Source organism: Leptidea sinapis, chromosome 21, assembly GCF_905404315.1.
Source record: "Leptidea sinapis chromosome 21, ilLepSina1.1, whole genome shotgun sequence".
NCBI classification, from domain to species: Eukaryota; Metazoa; Arthropoda; class Insecta; order Lepidoptera; family Pieridae; genus Leptidea; species Leptidea sinapis.
This window is the reverse complement of record NC_066285.1, coordinates 4707890-4724333: the sequence shown is the minus strand read 5'-3', so window position 1 is coordinate 4724333 and position 16444 is coordinate 4707890. Positions and strand designations below refer to the sequence as shown.

The 16444-nt window shown below is 34.8% G+C and overlaps 2 protein-coding genes across 5 annotated transcripts in view; both read left to right on the top strand.

Annotated features, from left to right (window-relative positions):
- Window positions 1-6229, top strand: part of LOC126970404 (probable serine/threonine-protein kinase kinX) — a 61438-nt gene extending 55209 nt beyond the window's left edge. Inside the window, exons 1-4 of one of the 4 annotated variants that reach the window (XM_050816234.1) lie at window positions 62-211; window positions 385-1058; window positions 1336-4418; window positions 5279-6229. In XM_050816234.1, coding sequence (XP_050672191.1) covers window positions 399-1058; window positions 1336-4418; window positions 5279-5390 — 3855 coding nt within the window. In that variant the 5' untranslated portion in view covers window positions 62-211; window positions 385-398 and the 3' untranslated portion in view covers window positions 5391-6229. The other 3 variants (XM_050816235.1, XM_050816233.1, XM_050816236.1) reach the window with 3 other exon arrangements.
- A 3091-nt stretch (window positions 6230-9320) lies between these two features.
- On the top strand, window positions 9321-12036 carry LOC126970716 (uncharacterized). Its single transcript, XM_050816809.1, has 2 exons — window positions 9321-9335; window positions 10163-12036. The coding sequence occupies exons 1-2, from the start codon at window positions 9321-9323 to the stop codon at window positions 11924-11926; spliced, it is 1779 nt and encodes a 592-aa protein (XP_050672766.1). The 3' UTR covers window positions 11927-12036.
- The last annotated feature ends 4408 nt before the right edge of the window (window positions 12037-16444 follow it).

Below are 16444 nucleotides of genomic sequence, written 5' to 3'. Positions count from 1 at the left end.
GACAAATTGTAGACAAGACGTCCGATAATATTGGGGTCGCGACCAAAATACACGGCGGCATATACGCGGTGACCGGCAGTCAGCGGTAGGCGGCGTACGCGCCGACTGCGCGCTGCTGAAAAATCTTGCCCTGCGCTAAAATTAACCGCTTCTGTATGTTTCTAATCTGCATTACGAAAATAAGTGATTAGTCTTTAAAGCTGTTTGTGATGTAAGTTGTGATAGTTTAAACATATTCTAATTTCAATTGATCTTGTGAGTATCTCATATTTTTTCAAATCAATGCTGTTGTCAGCTTGCCAAAATCTCATTTCGTTATTGAATTTATATCAGCCATAAACAATATTAAGGAAATGTGTAGAATGTAAATATCGTTTTGAAAAGTTTTTTGCAGCAACATGAATCCGCCATCGGCCTTACACAGCGCTATGAATAGAGACCGTAAGCCCTTTACATATACACCAGGAGGAATCGATTTATCTGAAATCAAGTCGGAACGCATGGCAAAGCGTCTAATGAGAAATGCTATGGATCAAGGTGTACCAGAAACACCGGCTCACTTAATACATTCACCGCCAACACCATCTACACCAATTCAAAATTTTAATTGCTTACCTGTTCAAGTTTTTCCTACATTTGCGCTACCATCAAATCCAAAGTCTCTACTCAGAACAAGAAGTACCCCGGATCCACCTGCGTATCTAAACAACACTCAAGATAAAATATTAGAAGCAAATAAAAAACCGGATTTGAATAGTGTTGATGCGAAATGGAAACCTTATGCAGAAACAAAACAAGCCACAGACAATGTTCCATTTAATGAACCTATAAATTACGGAAGTAGTGGTCATACTTTTCAAAGCTACCCATACAATCAAGAGAATTCATTAAAAAAATCCAACCCAGATTCTTTACATTTAAAGTATGATTTAGAAGAACCATACAACCAGAGCATGCAGCCAATATTTCGTACAATACCAGAACCGTCCCCTAACGTAGTAATAGATCTTAACAGCAATATTGCAACAAGCCTGATGGAAGAGCAAAATAACAATAAGGTTGAATTAAAGTTACTGTATGCTTACTATGTTTATATCTTTATGTCTGTTTATATTGTATGTTATACATATTTAGTGTACAACATTAAAGATCTATAAAGATTAATCTAATACAATTGATCGTGAGTTCATATAACTTTATGTTTTCAAATTTGTGTTCTATTTATATCTTATAATCTGTTGTTGTGAGCACTAATCATATTTATATATTATGTTGCATGTTTTATTTGTCTTTTTTAAAGCCATATTAAAATAAAACTTATGCATAAATTTTCAGGAAGAAATTGAGGTGGAACCAGCACCGCAAAAATCCTTAACAGAAGACGTACCAATAAAAGAAAATGGTGACACAGATACCGCTATTACTGTGAAATTACCTTCAAAAAAGTCGGAAGTGAAATCTGAAACAAAAGTAGAGGTATCAAAGAAAACTTTGCCGAATGGGTCCGTGCAAGAAGTAAAGAAAACAATTACCAAAACTACTATTGATGGGAAAACTGAAATTAAAACTGAAACAGAGACAACAACCATACCAAAACAGGAAGACGATGAAGAGATAGAGTATGAAGTTGAAGAGGAAGAGGAAGAAGAAGATGTTGTTGAAGAAGACGAAAATGATGAAAAAGTAGTTGAAAGTAATTATTTAGAATCTAAGAAAAATGTCGGATGTGAAAGAAATAGTACTGATGAAGTTTATAAAGAAAGTGTTGAAGATACATTTGAAAAAGACAATAAGGAAGAAGAATTAGAGCAGGAAAAGGGCATAGAAAGCAAAGGTCTAAGCGATACTTATAAAACTGGGCAGGTAATTACTCAAGAAGAAAAACACGAATCAAGCACAACGAAAAGAGTCGTAATTGTTCATTCCGAGGAAGATTTTGATAAGCCTGATAGCGAATGTCATAATGAAATCAAGGATGTATTGAATTATCAGGAAAATGATCAAGAATGTGTAGATGCTAAGGCAGATGAAGTTGTAGAAATTAATATTCAATCAAATGTTGCAGAGGAGTCTCAGCTTTGTGATGACGATAAACCAGAAAACGATGAAGTAGAAACTAGAACCATTGAATCACAAATCAAAACGAATTTGAAGCCAAACGAGGATAATGATGAAAAAGAATTGATATCTGAAAATGGTGTGGAGAACGAGGATGACGTTAGTGAAACTTATGAGGAAGCAAAAGAAGGAGAAGACTCCTCAAAGCTAGACGATAAAGTAATGAAAGACACTGAAACAAAAGATAATGTAGATGAGACAGAGGATATGCCTAAGGATTCATTGAATGATCAGAATCAAATTGTTAAAAATGTGGTCGAGGAGTTAAATTTATTAAAACCACAACAACTAATAGACGGTGATCACAAAGACATAGAAATTCCAATAAAAGTAGAATACAATGAAACAATATCACAGCAAGAAACAAAAAGTCACGAGCCCTCTTCAGATAGTAACGTTACAAGAAAAACAGAACAGGCATGTACTGTGCCACTCGATAAAGTGGAAGAGATAGAAATCAAACCTATAGGTCCAGTACAGGAAATTACCAAAAAAACACATACTGAAATAATAACTACGACTTCCGATAAGCCAGCTAGTAGACTGAGCACGCAGACTGAATTTAATATAATTGAAAATTTCGTAACCGTGAATCGGACGACTAAAACTTTGGACCATGCTTATGAAGAAATCCCTGATAATATACCAGAGATTAAAACATTTGCTCCTTCTGACAATCATAGAATACTGATTTCACCTCCACCTCATATCAAAACCTTTCAACCAGTATTCTCCTCAGAACCGACAGAGAGACGACACAGTTTATTACTTGATAGGATTAGCGTAGAACGCCAAATGCCTTCGGAAATAATCCATAATAGCTATATAAGTCCAAATCAATTCAGCAACAACCAACAATATCCACAAGAACCGCAATCAGAAGTTCTTGTAGTAAACAACGTCAAACCAAGTGCTATAATAAAAAATCAGCAATGGTACCAGAGACATAATGAAAATACCAATTGCGAAAGCATGGTTCATGAAACATATCAGAATGATCAATGGCAGGAGAGTCAACCCCTTCGAAAGCCGCATTTTAAATGTCAGTCATTCCCAAAACCTGTTCAGCAACCAAGACCTCAAACACAACAATCAGTACCACCACCTCCACAAAATGCGCCGAGAATACAACCCTCACCACAACCAATTTATCAAACAATGGCACAACAAACACCTTTCGGAACTCACCCAGTAAATCAAGTACAAGAACCACCAAAACCAATCTATCAACCACAGCCTCAATTTCAACAAACATATCACAATACCTCTCAAGAAAACTTCAACATTTCAAACAATAATTATGAGCATAATATTTATCCATCCCATAAATCACAAAATACTTGGACCCCTAGTAATTGGGACATTCAGTCCCAACCAAACCCTCAGTCGAATCAGTACTCCTATTTAACAAAGGAAGTTGAAAATATTCAGAATTCGACTCGCGAATTTAAATCATCATACGTGCCTCCACCGTGGGAACAAGATCCTAAATATGTCGTTGACAATGCACCTCAAACTCATTATCAGCCGGCTCCAACTAAACCACAATTCTCTGTGAACCAACCATGGAAATCATCCAAACCAACAAACAAGTTTACAAAAACAACCACTTCGTCGTACACGCCCCCAGCTCCTAATCAATCCTTTGTTAAGGCGGCTAGCACAACAGAATCCTCAAAAACACAAGGTCGTAAAACTTATTATAGTGAATATGAACGTCGATTCATCTCTGTTCCGGAGTCAAATTACCTGCCCTCTGAGACAAAATATCAACCACAGCCAGATCCATCGCCACAGTACTATTATGATAATAATGAGCCCGCTGAAATTGTTGAGCCCCAGTGGCGTAAGGAATTGAGAGAGTTTAAAGAAAAGACAACAACACATACAGAAGAAACTACTGTGAGACCACCGTGGGAAGAAGATCCGAAATATTCAGCACCAAAAGACTTCACACCAACACAAACACCAATACCAACTTGGACACAGACATTAAAACCCAGATCTTGGCGTGAAAGGAGTTATGAGCCAGAGCATATAGCATCGAAAGAATGGCCAAAAACAAACTCGCTAAGACGGGGTCGCCCGCAGAGTTCCTACATTAAAAATCATGTCGATAGAGTACCTGAAAGGATCAGGGGTGTATCGGTGGATAGATATAATCCAAATAGTTATCAGCCACCGCTAACAAAATTGCATCCAGCGCCAGCTACTCACGTATTAGATCCAATTATACAATCGCAGACGTATCACAACCCCAACGTGCCTGCTTATCACGCTAGAGCTTCAGCAGAACCAAGGTAATTTCATTTCATTTTAATTAAGAGTAAGTTTTTTCCAAAAGAAGAGGAATCAGAGGGACTTTGATAAAGGTATATGCGTTTTTTTAAAGTATCCAAATCGTATTGTCCCGGAAATACCGCGCAAGGAAGCTCATTCCATTGTTTAGTTATAGATTTTTTTATGAAAGTAAGGGACGAGACGAGCAGGAAGTTCAGCTCATGGCAATTGATATGCCCTACCCATTACAATAGCATATAACTGCTTCACGGCAGAATTAGGCACCGTTGTGGTACCCATAATCTAGCCGGCTTCCTGTGCAAAGGAGCCTCCCATTGGTGAATATTGTATGTGCTTAGTTAAGTCTTAAACTAATTTGAAAATATCTATAAAGTTTCGTGACTTAATGAGAATAATTAAGCGTCATTTGATGTTTGAGATCACCAAGTCACTCTCTTTAAAGCTGTTTATTATAATAAGTTAGTTATAAATCAATGATTCTAAGCTTTTGACAAAGTAACAACTCATCAACATCTTTTTCTTTTCAACAAGTGAGCTAAGTTATTATATAAATATATATATATCATTACTAGTATTTATTTTAAATATTAAGTCAAAGGCAATAGTAACATTTATTCATCTAAATTTCTATAAGTAACATATAAATTTTTGTGACAATGAGATAATACGCTAGGCTAAAATGAGTTTCGGAACGTACCGGATCGCATTGTTTATTTTTTTAACGCGGAGTAATTCCGTTTGAGTCAGTGTTTAAATAGATTTTATTTGGTTTCTGACACTTCTGCAATTGTCAAATTTGAAGGATTCGCGGTGTAAAGTCAAGTTTATATTTCAGTTCAAAATTGTATTTATTTTTCAGAGAGCAACCAATTTCTTATCAGCAGCCCCGAGCGAGCAGGGAACCGAAAGCAGCCCCCGTGCAGTCCAGATCTTTTAAATATCTTCAATGGATTACTGGAACTGAAGATTGAAGACAAGACGAAACGAAACTATTATATAAGATAATTATTTAAGGAAATGTTTGTATAAACTTGTTCTGCTCTAATTAATTATTAATATTTCAATTTATACTCATATTCGTCATAACCTCTATAACAATTATAAGAAATCTAGTTGTTAGTTTTAATGTTATACGTAACTTGAGTAATAAATGAAGGATATCTTTGTATAATATTATCAATCTGCTAAGGCCGCTTGAAAATAAATAAGTAATATTTTAGATTAATTCTAATCTTAATGTTTGTTACCGTATCAAAAACGTTTAATCTGTTTTAAATACAATGAAACATGGTTTTTCACTAATTATCTAGTCAACAGTTAAACGATAACTAACAATTCATGGATTTTTAAATAAAACTCATAATAACAAATGAAGTTGTACAAGAATGTCTCTATTAACATGTATAAATTAAAAGCTGCGTCTGCTAGATATAATATTAATTGTAGACAAACCAAAGATGATAAAATTTATTTGATAAAGATAGACTTTTGAATTTTAATTTACCTATTGTATTGAATACTTAAGCATTTATTAATAATCTTTTAATATACATTAAGGGCGTATAGTGACCCATGGCATGTTTTAGATAAATAAAATATGTTTATGCTCATTTCGTAGAAAATACGCTTTTACACATTTTTTTCATTAATTAAAATATTGATGAAATAAATTGTACTTTTTATTAACTTTCAGTAATATTATATTAAGTGTTTTTATACTTCGCAATTGTTTGTTTATTTAATATTATATTTTAAAATTTATTCAGTTAATTTTTGAAGTTTTATAATTTTAATTAAACTATATTATATATTTTGTGATTTTCATTTAGTAGATATATTTTTTAATGAAAATAAGGGACGAGGCGTGCAGCACGTTCAGCTGATTCTTGAAAGACCCAAAAATTCTGAGCGGCACTACAACTGCGCTCGTCACCTTGAGACGTAAGATGTTAAGTCTCATTTGCCCAGTAATTTCAGATCGAAACTAATGTTTACACATTACTGCTTCACGGCAGAAATAGGCGCCGTTTTCGTACCCATAGTCGAGCCGACATCTTGGGCAAAGGAGCCTCCCACTGGTGTTCGACCAACTGGAGTTAGACCAACGCATTGAGCGGACTATTAGAATTGCATAGAAACACAGTGGTTGTGTTGCAGTGACCAACTTTGGTGTGTGATAATAGTAGGGCTCTCACTTTCACAGTGTTTATTACTACATTTCATATTTTTGGTTACAATGAAGTATTGTCATGCAATCAATAACAGTAGCTTGGGTTAAAATAATAAACCCATCATATAAATATACTATATATATATAAATATACCAATTGAAGTTGGGTTATAGGGTACCGGTTAGGCAAGACGCATTGGTCATCACATTGCTAGCTTAATTATCGGTAGCACATGCACCCAGGTAACATCGCAATCGGAAACGGCCCACAGGAAAAGCACACAGCCGGTCCGAGGTTCGAGCCTCCTTAGAAGATGCCCCGCTACTGTTATTGCGTAGTCTTTGTGGCCTCCACGGCCCACGTCCTATGTCACTGTAAAAGCCTTCAGGGCTGACGTATAGAGGAGGTTTTTAGTCGGTAGGTGGTGTCCGCTTACGACACCCGAGTCCGACATATGGGCCCCGTTTCGGGGTCTTCAATACGTAAAAGTATTTTCCTCCTCACCAAAAAAATAAAATTACCAACACTATTATTATGTTTATTTGTATGTATGTATGGAGTATATTCTATACACTTGTTAATAGTTGATCTCTTACACTCTTGCCACTCCATATTCCCATAAATATCAAGTTATGGGAAATCAAACTTTTGCAGAGAAAGTGGACTTTGCATCGGTGTTTATCACTTATCGGAGATAGGATTGTGTCCTATTACTCCATAAATGTCCTCATGTAAATTTCAAATTTATATGTATATTTACCATTTTCATGTCTTTCGAAAATTGAACATAACGAGAAGAAGTTAAAAGAAAGACATCTAAATCAACATTTATAGGTTTTAAAAAATATTTTTACAATCTTAGGCAACAGCCTCGACAGCCGAAATGAAGTAACAACATTAAGAATAAGCGAAATGAAATAAACTTTCGCTTCAATAACTTACTCTGGCTCCTAGGAAGACAAGCAAGTTCAATATAATGTGCTTTCAGAGAACTTAAAACAATATTCTTAGGATCGTATCAGCGCCCTGGTTTACCTACAATAACGAAATACATGAATAAAATAAATAAATGGATTTACAAAATATATGAGAAACAGAACGCTTCAGGATCACTTTTACAATTACTTTTTTTATGAAAATGAGGGACAAGACGAGTAGGACGTCCAGCTGATGGTATTTGATACACTGTACCCATTACAATACAGTGCCGCTCAGGATTCTTGTAAAACCTCAAAAATTCTGAGCCACCCTGCAATTGCGCTCGTCACCTTGAGAGGTAAGATGCTGTGTCTCATTTGCCCGGTAATTTTACTAGCTACGGCGCCCTTCAAACCAAAACACAATAATGTTTACACATTGCTGTTTCACGGCAGAAATAGGCGGCGTTGTGGTACCCATAATCTAGCCGGCATTCTGTGCAAAGTGCCTCCCACTGGTATTTTACATATAATTATTCTTTTTAGTCATTCATCAATAGACAAGCGTAGTTTAACTTGATGATATACGATTAATCCCGTCCATTAATTCACTAGTTATGTATGTACGTTTTCTATATACTTCTAAACAGATGGGCCGATTTGGATGTAATGTCCAAGAAGTCTTCAGATTAGCCCAGTGATTGATGACAAGTTACTAAGCATCAGGTGACCGTACGCAAGTTTTTCCGCTTGTCCCATAAATAAAGCATTCGGCCACTTTCTAATCTTGTGGATAACTTTTGAAGTAACAATATTCGTCGTTTTATATAAGGGATCTATGGCCCTTGTAAATTCTAATATTTTATGGCAATAAAAGTCAAAGTAAGTCTATCGGAAAAAGTTTTTGGCAGTTAGAGTTTACTCGATATTGTAGTAAGGAGTTATGATGGTGACCCAAAACTTTGAATGTTGGAACACAGACGAATGCTGAATTATTAAATTCATATTATGCTAGTGTTATATACGATTACTAAATATACAATTCTCTCATCATATAAAAATTACAACTACTTTATTATATGACGTTATTTCATAAGACGTGACTTTAGACTCAAGGTCAATACCCAGAATTAGAAACAAGTGATGGGCTGGAATCTGCATGTTCAGAAAAGTTATAAAATTTATAGACATAATTTTGAAATATGGTTAATAAACTATTGTTAGAAACAATAGCCCCTAGATGTCGTTATTTAAAGGGCGTCAAATGCTGTTTCCTTCAGAAATGGCGTTTGAGTGAGGTCCGAGTCCAGTTCCGCACGATATGTCATGTCGACGGCTCCTAAGTATACTGAGTCAACTAACAAATTTTAAGAATTGCACTTTTTTGTGTATTAACAATAATTAGATCATTTTCTATTAACCTGTAAAAGAAAAAAAAAACTTTATAAATAACCAAAAAAAAAATAGCGTATACTCGATCAAGTATAGTAATTTATTTATTTTGCACACAGTAAACTGAGTCAAGTGTTTGCTACCAATATACGCGGGACTCGAATGCGCTCATTTCGGTGCAAGTTCAAACTGGTTCAGTATACGGCGGAATAGCGGGGTGTGCGGACGTTATTGTCTGATTTTTGTTATCAAGAAATAGTTGCTTTTCTTGTTTTATTTTTATTTAAATTTAGAGTCATAATTGTATAGTAAGTGGTGATGAGTACTAGGTCTCGAAAAATCATTAATTTAGTGAATGAAAAATATGATAATTATGACGTTAATAAAGAAAATACTTCTGAAGCTTGTGATAATGTTCAAAATGAAGCGGAAAGAGGTAAGTGGAGTCAAATTATTGTTTATTAGTGTAGAAAAATAGTTAAGTACATAATTAATTTGATTATTATTTCATTTTGAAAGTAAACCGCGTATACTGGTTGAACTGTAGATAGCTCAGTATACGTTGAACAATTTTTACAAAGCATTAACTTGACTCATTCTGCTGATTTTGGTCTTGGTTTGAGATAGATAGTTAATAGGAACGAGAACTACATGGTTTTAGTTTTAGATTTTATGAGTTGTAGTTATTACAATGTGTAATTATGTGTGATTTTCTTTCAGATTCTCCCACTGCCTTCAAATGCGAATTTTACCCAAGAAGAATTATCAATATTAGATGATATTGATTTGGAAGATACCGATATCTTATTACAAAATCTGCCATCAAACTCTTCTATTTTTCCGAATGATATTCCTGAATTTTCCCCGTCTCCTGACAATAAACACTTCACTGAAGAACCTTGTAATAAAACTGGGACCTTGCTACCTAACTCTTCACCGTCATCAGTAATTGAAGATTCTCAACCAAACACTCCTAATCCACATATTTTTTATAAAAACTCAGAGCCTCTTGAATCGAATATCAAAGAAAAGCTTAGCACTAGTAACTATCATGAAAGATCAGGCGAGGATACTCCAATGCCATCACCTTATATTGATTTTTATCCTTCACCAATTTGTGTTTGTCTTGATAATCCTGTCGCTACGCCCGCAACTGACGTTAACGATACAGACTCTCCAGTAACTACTCCAACTTTTCAGAGAGGTAAGCGAATTTTTGGAACTAAAAAAAGCTAAGGTAGAAAAAGAGAACGTTGTCTGAAGGACTGGAAGGATGAGGTAAGGAAACAAAATGTCAACAGAGGTTTACAATATATAAGTAGAAATGGAAAAGTGCATAATAAAAAACTACTGAAACCTTCATGTCCTACAACCTGTAGAAAGAAATGTTATGAAAAAATATCCGGAGAGACTAGATCAAAGATATTTAAAACGTTTTGGGATATTGGAGATCATTCCAGGCAGTGGGACTTTTTGACGAAGTATGCTACCAAAGAAATAAAGAAGAGGATAACAACAGACAAGGAGAATACTAAAAGACTGAGTACTATTGCTTATACTTTACCTATTTACGAAACAGACAACGTTGTTATAAGGAATATACCTGTATGTAAAACAATGTTTTTAAATACCTTATCTATAAGTTTCAATTTCCTTTATACAGCTTTAGAAAAACTAGAGAAAGGACAAGGAGCTGTACAGTCTGATCAGCGAGGAAAGCATGTTCACCATCAGAAAAAAATAACTGATGAAATGAAACAAAGTGTGCTTGATCATGTTGCAAGTTTTTCGCCTGTGGAATCGCATTATATTCGTAAAGATTCCAACAAGAAGTATCTTGACAGGTCTCTATCGTCTCCTAAAATGTTTAGACTGTATGAAGAATGGTTTGATTCCAGTAAGTACACAAATAAAATAACTAATGTGCGGCAATGTCGTGACATTATCAACAACAATATAAACATTAGTTTCCATAAGCCGAAAAAAGATGTATGTGAAGAATGTCACATATTTGAAAATAATAAACAACACACAGAACAAGAAGCAGAAAAACAGGCAGAGGACTTGAAACAAAAAGATTTAGCAAGACAGTTAAAAGCAGAAGACAAAGAATTAGCGCAACAGAATCCAGAAATACTGACAGCCGCTTACGATCTCCAAAAGTGCTTGAATGTACCCCATGGGAACGTAAGCACATTTTATTATAAACGAAAACTGACCGTTTATAATTTTACTGTTTTTGATCTAGGACATCGTCAAGGTTATTGCTTTGCCTGGCACCAACAAACTGCTAAAAGAGGAGCAAATGAAATTGCTAGCTGTGTTTTTAAATTTATTGAACAAACAGTTATGGCAGGTATAAAAGATTACCGATTCTGGTCTGATAACTGCAGTGGTCAGAATCGGAACAGAATCGTTTTTTTAATGTATATGATGGCAAGTTATAAATACAAAATAAAAATTAGTCATCGTTTTCTGATTGTTGGTGACACTCAAAACGAGGGAGATAGTATGCATGCGCTTATAGAAAGACAGACGAAAGACAAAATACTATATACGCCTGCCCAATGGTACATGGCGTTTCAATTTGCTAAAACTGACGATAAACCTTATAAGGTCACCGAAGTGTCTCAAGATATTGTGATGGACTTCAAAACAATGCTTACAAAGGTTAACAACTGGAATTTTGCCTGTGATGGATCTAAGATGCAATGGAATAAAGTTACTGAAATAAAAATTGAGCCAGAAAATCCTTACAAATTATGTTTCAAAACTAGTTACATGGCAGATTCTTATAACTGTATTGACTGTGCTAATAAACCTAAAGCAACACGTAATCAAACTGTCCCTAATATAGATTTTCGTGATCTTCGCCCAGCTTACAACAGGCCAATCCCAATAGATAAAAATAAACACAAAGATTTAATGGACATGTGCAACAAATTAGTGATACCTAAGGAATATCACTTGTTTTTTTCTAGTTTGATTAAGACTGACAGCAATAGAAATGAAAGCGATTCAGAATAATTAATAATTTGTCTTTTTTCTTTGTTTAGATTGTTTTTTTTCGTAGATAATTATTAAGTACTTAGCTAATAAGTACATTTTTTGAGACTGATTTTATTTGATACTCAGTATAAGGATAATAATAAGAATTGTGATTTTCTTTAAAAAAAATAAGAAAGATTTATTTTGTTTGTTTTGTTTCTAAATTATAGTGATTTCAAATAATTCTCCTATTTTACAGAAACGTGCAAGTTGTATTTTTATTACTTAAGACTAGACCAACTTAAGTTTTTGTTTCTATTGGTACCTAGTATTGTTGATTTTTTTTATTTTTTTGTTAATTTTATAGATATCCTAAAGTTGTGCTAATGTTTCCAATACCAATTTGATTCTCTCTTTGATTAAAATATTAAACATTAAAGGTGTTTTTTATTGTTTTAACTATTTTGTACCACACTTGACTCAATTTAAGTATGGTTCACTTTTAAAATTATGTCCATGTATAGTGAGTCAATTTATTATATTTTAAGAAAATATAAATCCATGACACACAATATAATATATAAAAAATCTAATAACTAAATAGAAATATTATTTGCCACACTTGTAAAGTAATTATTCCCCCTAACGTAGATTTAATAATACGACGTATAAAAATGTAAGTGGTACTTGATCCATTTTTAAGAAACAAATAATCGCCGTATACTAGTCTATCTACATTATCTCATAAATTAAAAAATAATATTAAATTTATTGTGTACAGATGAAAGGCTTTATTATATTTAATTCACTAAAATTAGTTATTTTTTCTTGTTTGTACTAACAATTTAAATATAACCATTTGATCTTCTTATCGCCTTCCTGTAAAGTTATTAGAAGTATAATTGACTCAGTATACTTAGGAGCCGTCGTTGTGTCATGTCGTTTGACAGTGACAGGTGGACAGGGTGAAGACATATAAGACATGAAGACATATAAGGCGACGCCTCCCGAGTCATTGTGTTGTTTGAAATTTATTATTAGGAGCTGAAACAAAATGATCTATTTCATTTAAAAGTCAATTATTTCGATGTTTTAAATTGTTTTTATTTAGTGGTATTAAATTTTTTCACTAGTTTTAAAAAACCCCTTTTTGATCTTATAGACTATTATAAAGCAAGTAAACCTTCTACTGAAATAATAATATATGATGAAATGGTTATTACTCGTAAGGATTTTAAAAATAGACAGACTGGTACCTAGGCGCACAGACTATAAAAGTAGACATATTGGCTATATACAGAAGAGAACGTAACATTTCAAAATTTTGAAAGGAAACCAAAAAGTTTAACCACAGACAACGACTGCCTATAAAGGTAAATTCGTTACAAGAACATGCACAGATAGCCAATATGTTTGCTAACAAGTTTAAAGTCTTCCACGACCGATAGATGCTGACTTAAGAGCTAGAATCTGTCATCCTTCAGTTGCACTCGACAAACCTGTGGTTAAATTTACTCCTGACCAGGTGATTTAATTAGTTCGCGAAATGAAGCGTGGTAATCACCAGGTCGTGATGAGCTTAGTTTAGAACATATACTCTTTGGAGGTGAACTATTGCACATTAAATTATGTAGAGTTTAGAGGGTAATGGTTTTTATTCTCTTCGTTTATAAAATCGCCAGTCTCATTTGAAGATATACTTCTTCAGGCGTGTTATGGAAAAATGATGAGAGTAAGATGCGCGCGTATCACTTTAACACAGTAACAGGTTGAAGTTGGTTCCTAAAATTTTATGACGTTTGCGTCATTCGTTATTTTTTTTTTGGTTTCTTCGTCCATTATTAGGACAGGCAAAGGGTTTAAGCACGTACAGCCGTATTCATTATTTAATAATTAATTGTCAAAAACATTTTTGCAAGATTTTTGCAAAATTTTTCTATCTATAAACGTAGAATAAATCATTTTAATGATTTTTGCTTCGTTAGGCCACAGAAGTATAACTTCTTGCGTGCATACATAAGTACACACACACTTCTTTTTTATCAATAGAAAAAGAAATTCAGAATTCTGAAATATATGTGTCATAATCAAATAGGCTCCAAGGCGATAATGGAATCTATGGGGTATTGGGGGAAGTCTACGTATAACTTTTTGTTTTTTTTTTCAACAACTAATCAAGCTTTTGTATACTGGTCTTTAATAATGTCTGGGCACTTGGAATATATACAGACAATGCGGTCAAAATATAAATATTCTCACAAATTTACCAGTGGGAGGCTCCTTTGAAGCCGGCTAGATTATGGGTACCACAACGGCGCCTATTTCTGCTGTGAAGCAGTAATGTGTAAGGGATTTGTTCATGTTTCGCCCCGGGTTTTTGTCCCACATTCCTGTTTCGTCCCACGTTGATTTTTATTCCTGTTTCGTCCCACTTTTTAAAATTCTGGTCAATACCAGAGTATTCAATAATACTAACTTGTTGAGTTCATTAAAAATATTTATCGTCAAAAATATGATTTTTAAAATATTTTGTATGCTGTCCGTACAAAACATGTTGTAAGACACATAAATTACTACCCGGGGTGAATAAGGAACAAAAATTGGGGCAAAACAAGAATAAAATAATAAATTACTCATTATTTTTATTTTCGAGACGAAACAGGAATAAAATCTTGGGCGAAACAAGTATTTTTTGTGTGGGGCGAAACTTTGCGGGGTGAAACAGGAAAAAATCGTGTAAGCGTTACTGTGTTTCGGTCAGAAGGGCGCCGTAGCTAGTGAAATTACTGAGCAAATGGGCAGGGTGTATCAATTACCGTCAGCTGAACGTTATGCTCGTCTCGTCTTCTATTTTCATAAAAAATATTATTAAGTACCTACTAAATTTTACTTCACAGATTCTAGTAAATCACATCCACTTTCGCTTAGAACGCGAAATGCACCGAAATAAAGTTAAGTGTTAGTTTGATATCAGGAAGAGAGCTTTTCGGTGTAAGAGAGACTGTAAAATGAGATTTTTACGATAGCCAAGCGTGGAGCAGAGACGTATATTCTCATTACGTTACGTGCCCATTGCTATTTCAATTATAGTTAGTTTTGAACAATTTTAATTTAATTTTTACGGTACTTAGCCTAATGGCAAAAAACGAAACCCTTATGAATGCGTCATGTCGGTCTGTCTGTCCGTTCGTATGTCACAGCCACTTTTTTTCGAAACTATAAGAACAATACTGTTGAAACTTAGCAAGTAGATGTATTTTGTAAACTGCATTAAGATTTTCATACAAATTTAAAAAAGGAATAATAATTTTTGGTGTTTTTTAAACATTTCAAAATATTTGAGTTTCAGTTCTAAGTTTGGGGATGGGGGGAACTGAAACCTAAAATTATTTTCATCGAACCCATACGTCTGGGATATCTATGGATAGGGCTTCAAAAATGATGTTAAGGTTTCTTATATCATTTTTTTCTAAACTGAATATTTTTCGCATCACAAGTGGTAATGTGTCCCCCCGCGGAACTTCTAAAATGAAGAAAGAAAATGAGAAAACTAAAAAAAATATATGATGTAGGTACTTTGTATTACCATGTAAAATTCCACTGAAAATTGGTTTGAACGAGATCAAGTAAGTAGTTTTTTTTAATACGTCATAAATCGTAAACCGCAATTTATCTTTCAATTAATCAACATCATGATAAGTGCGGTAGAAGACACACAATGAAGCGACGTCACTTCATTGCATATAACCATTCAAAGAGCAATGAGTCCACGACAATTCGAACTGCTCTGCGTTGCACGCGGTCAAATGGATCGAACTGATACTTGGGTGTACCAGACCAGAGATAACAGCAATATTTCATATGTGGCCGAAATATAGGCCCGCTTGAGTCTTGAGTCTTCTGGGGGTTAAATTGGGCAAGGTACTATTTATCCTATTCCACGACCTTCTCAAGAGAAGCCACGATAGAAGACGACAGAAGAAGTTTCTCCCAGCACTGGTCGACGATTTCCCGAGAGAGACCTGCATGGCCCATGTATACGGCATCACCAGTGCTGTGGTGTGTTGCAGGTGTCCAACATATTACTGCTGTGAAAAGAGGTCTTGGAAGAAGAAAGAAGTCTTGGCACACAAAGATAAGAGACTAAGGATTCGCCATGGACAAGGAGAAGTTTAAAAAGCTGACTGCTGACCTCCAGTAATGGAGAGGCACGGGAAGTAGAAGTACATATCGTTGATGGGCAGAAGAAACAGTGTAGGAGATAGCATACAGCTTTGGAGCACACCAGCGTTCACAGGCTTCGGGTTCGAGCAATAACCGTCGACAACGACCTGTATCCCGCGCCCAGTGAGGAAACTGTCCACTTGCATAAGCTTTCGGAAGCCCGAATACACGATCAAAGACCTTCTCCCATACCAGAAGATCGCCTGAAGACCGACCAAGGCGAAAGCCGTATTATCCGCAGTAGTGGACGGCGTTTAAATTGAAGTGGACTCCCCTAATGTTGCAAAAGTCCACATTAAGCGTGATGCGGGGTGCCGTGGTGTTGCTGGCTCA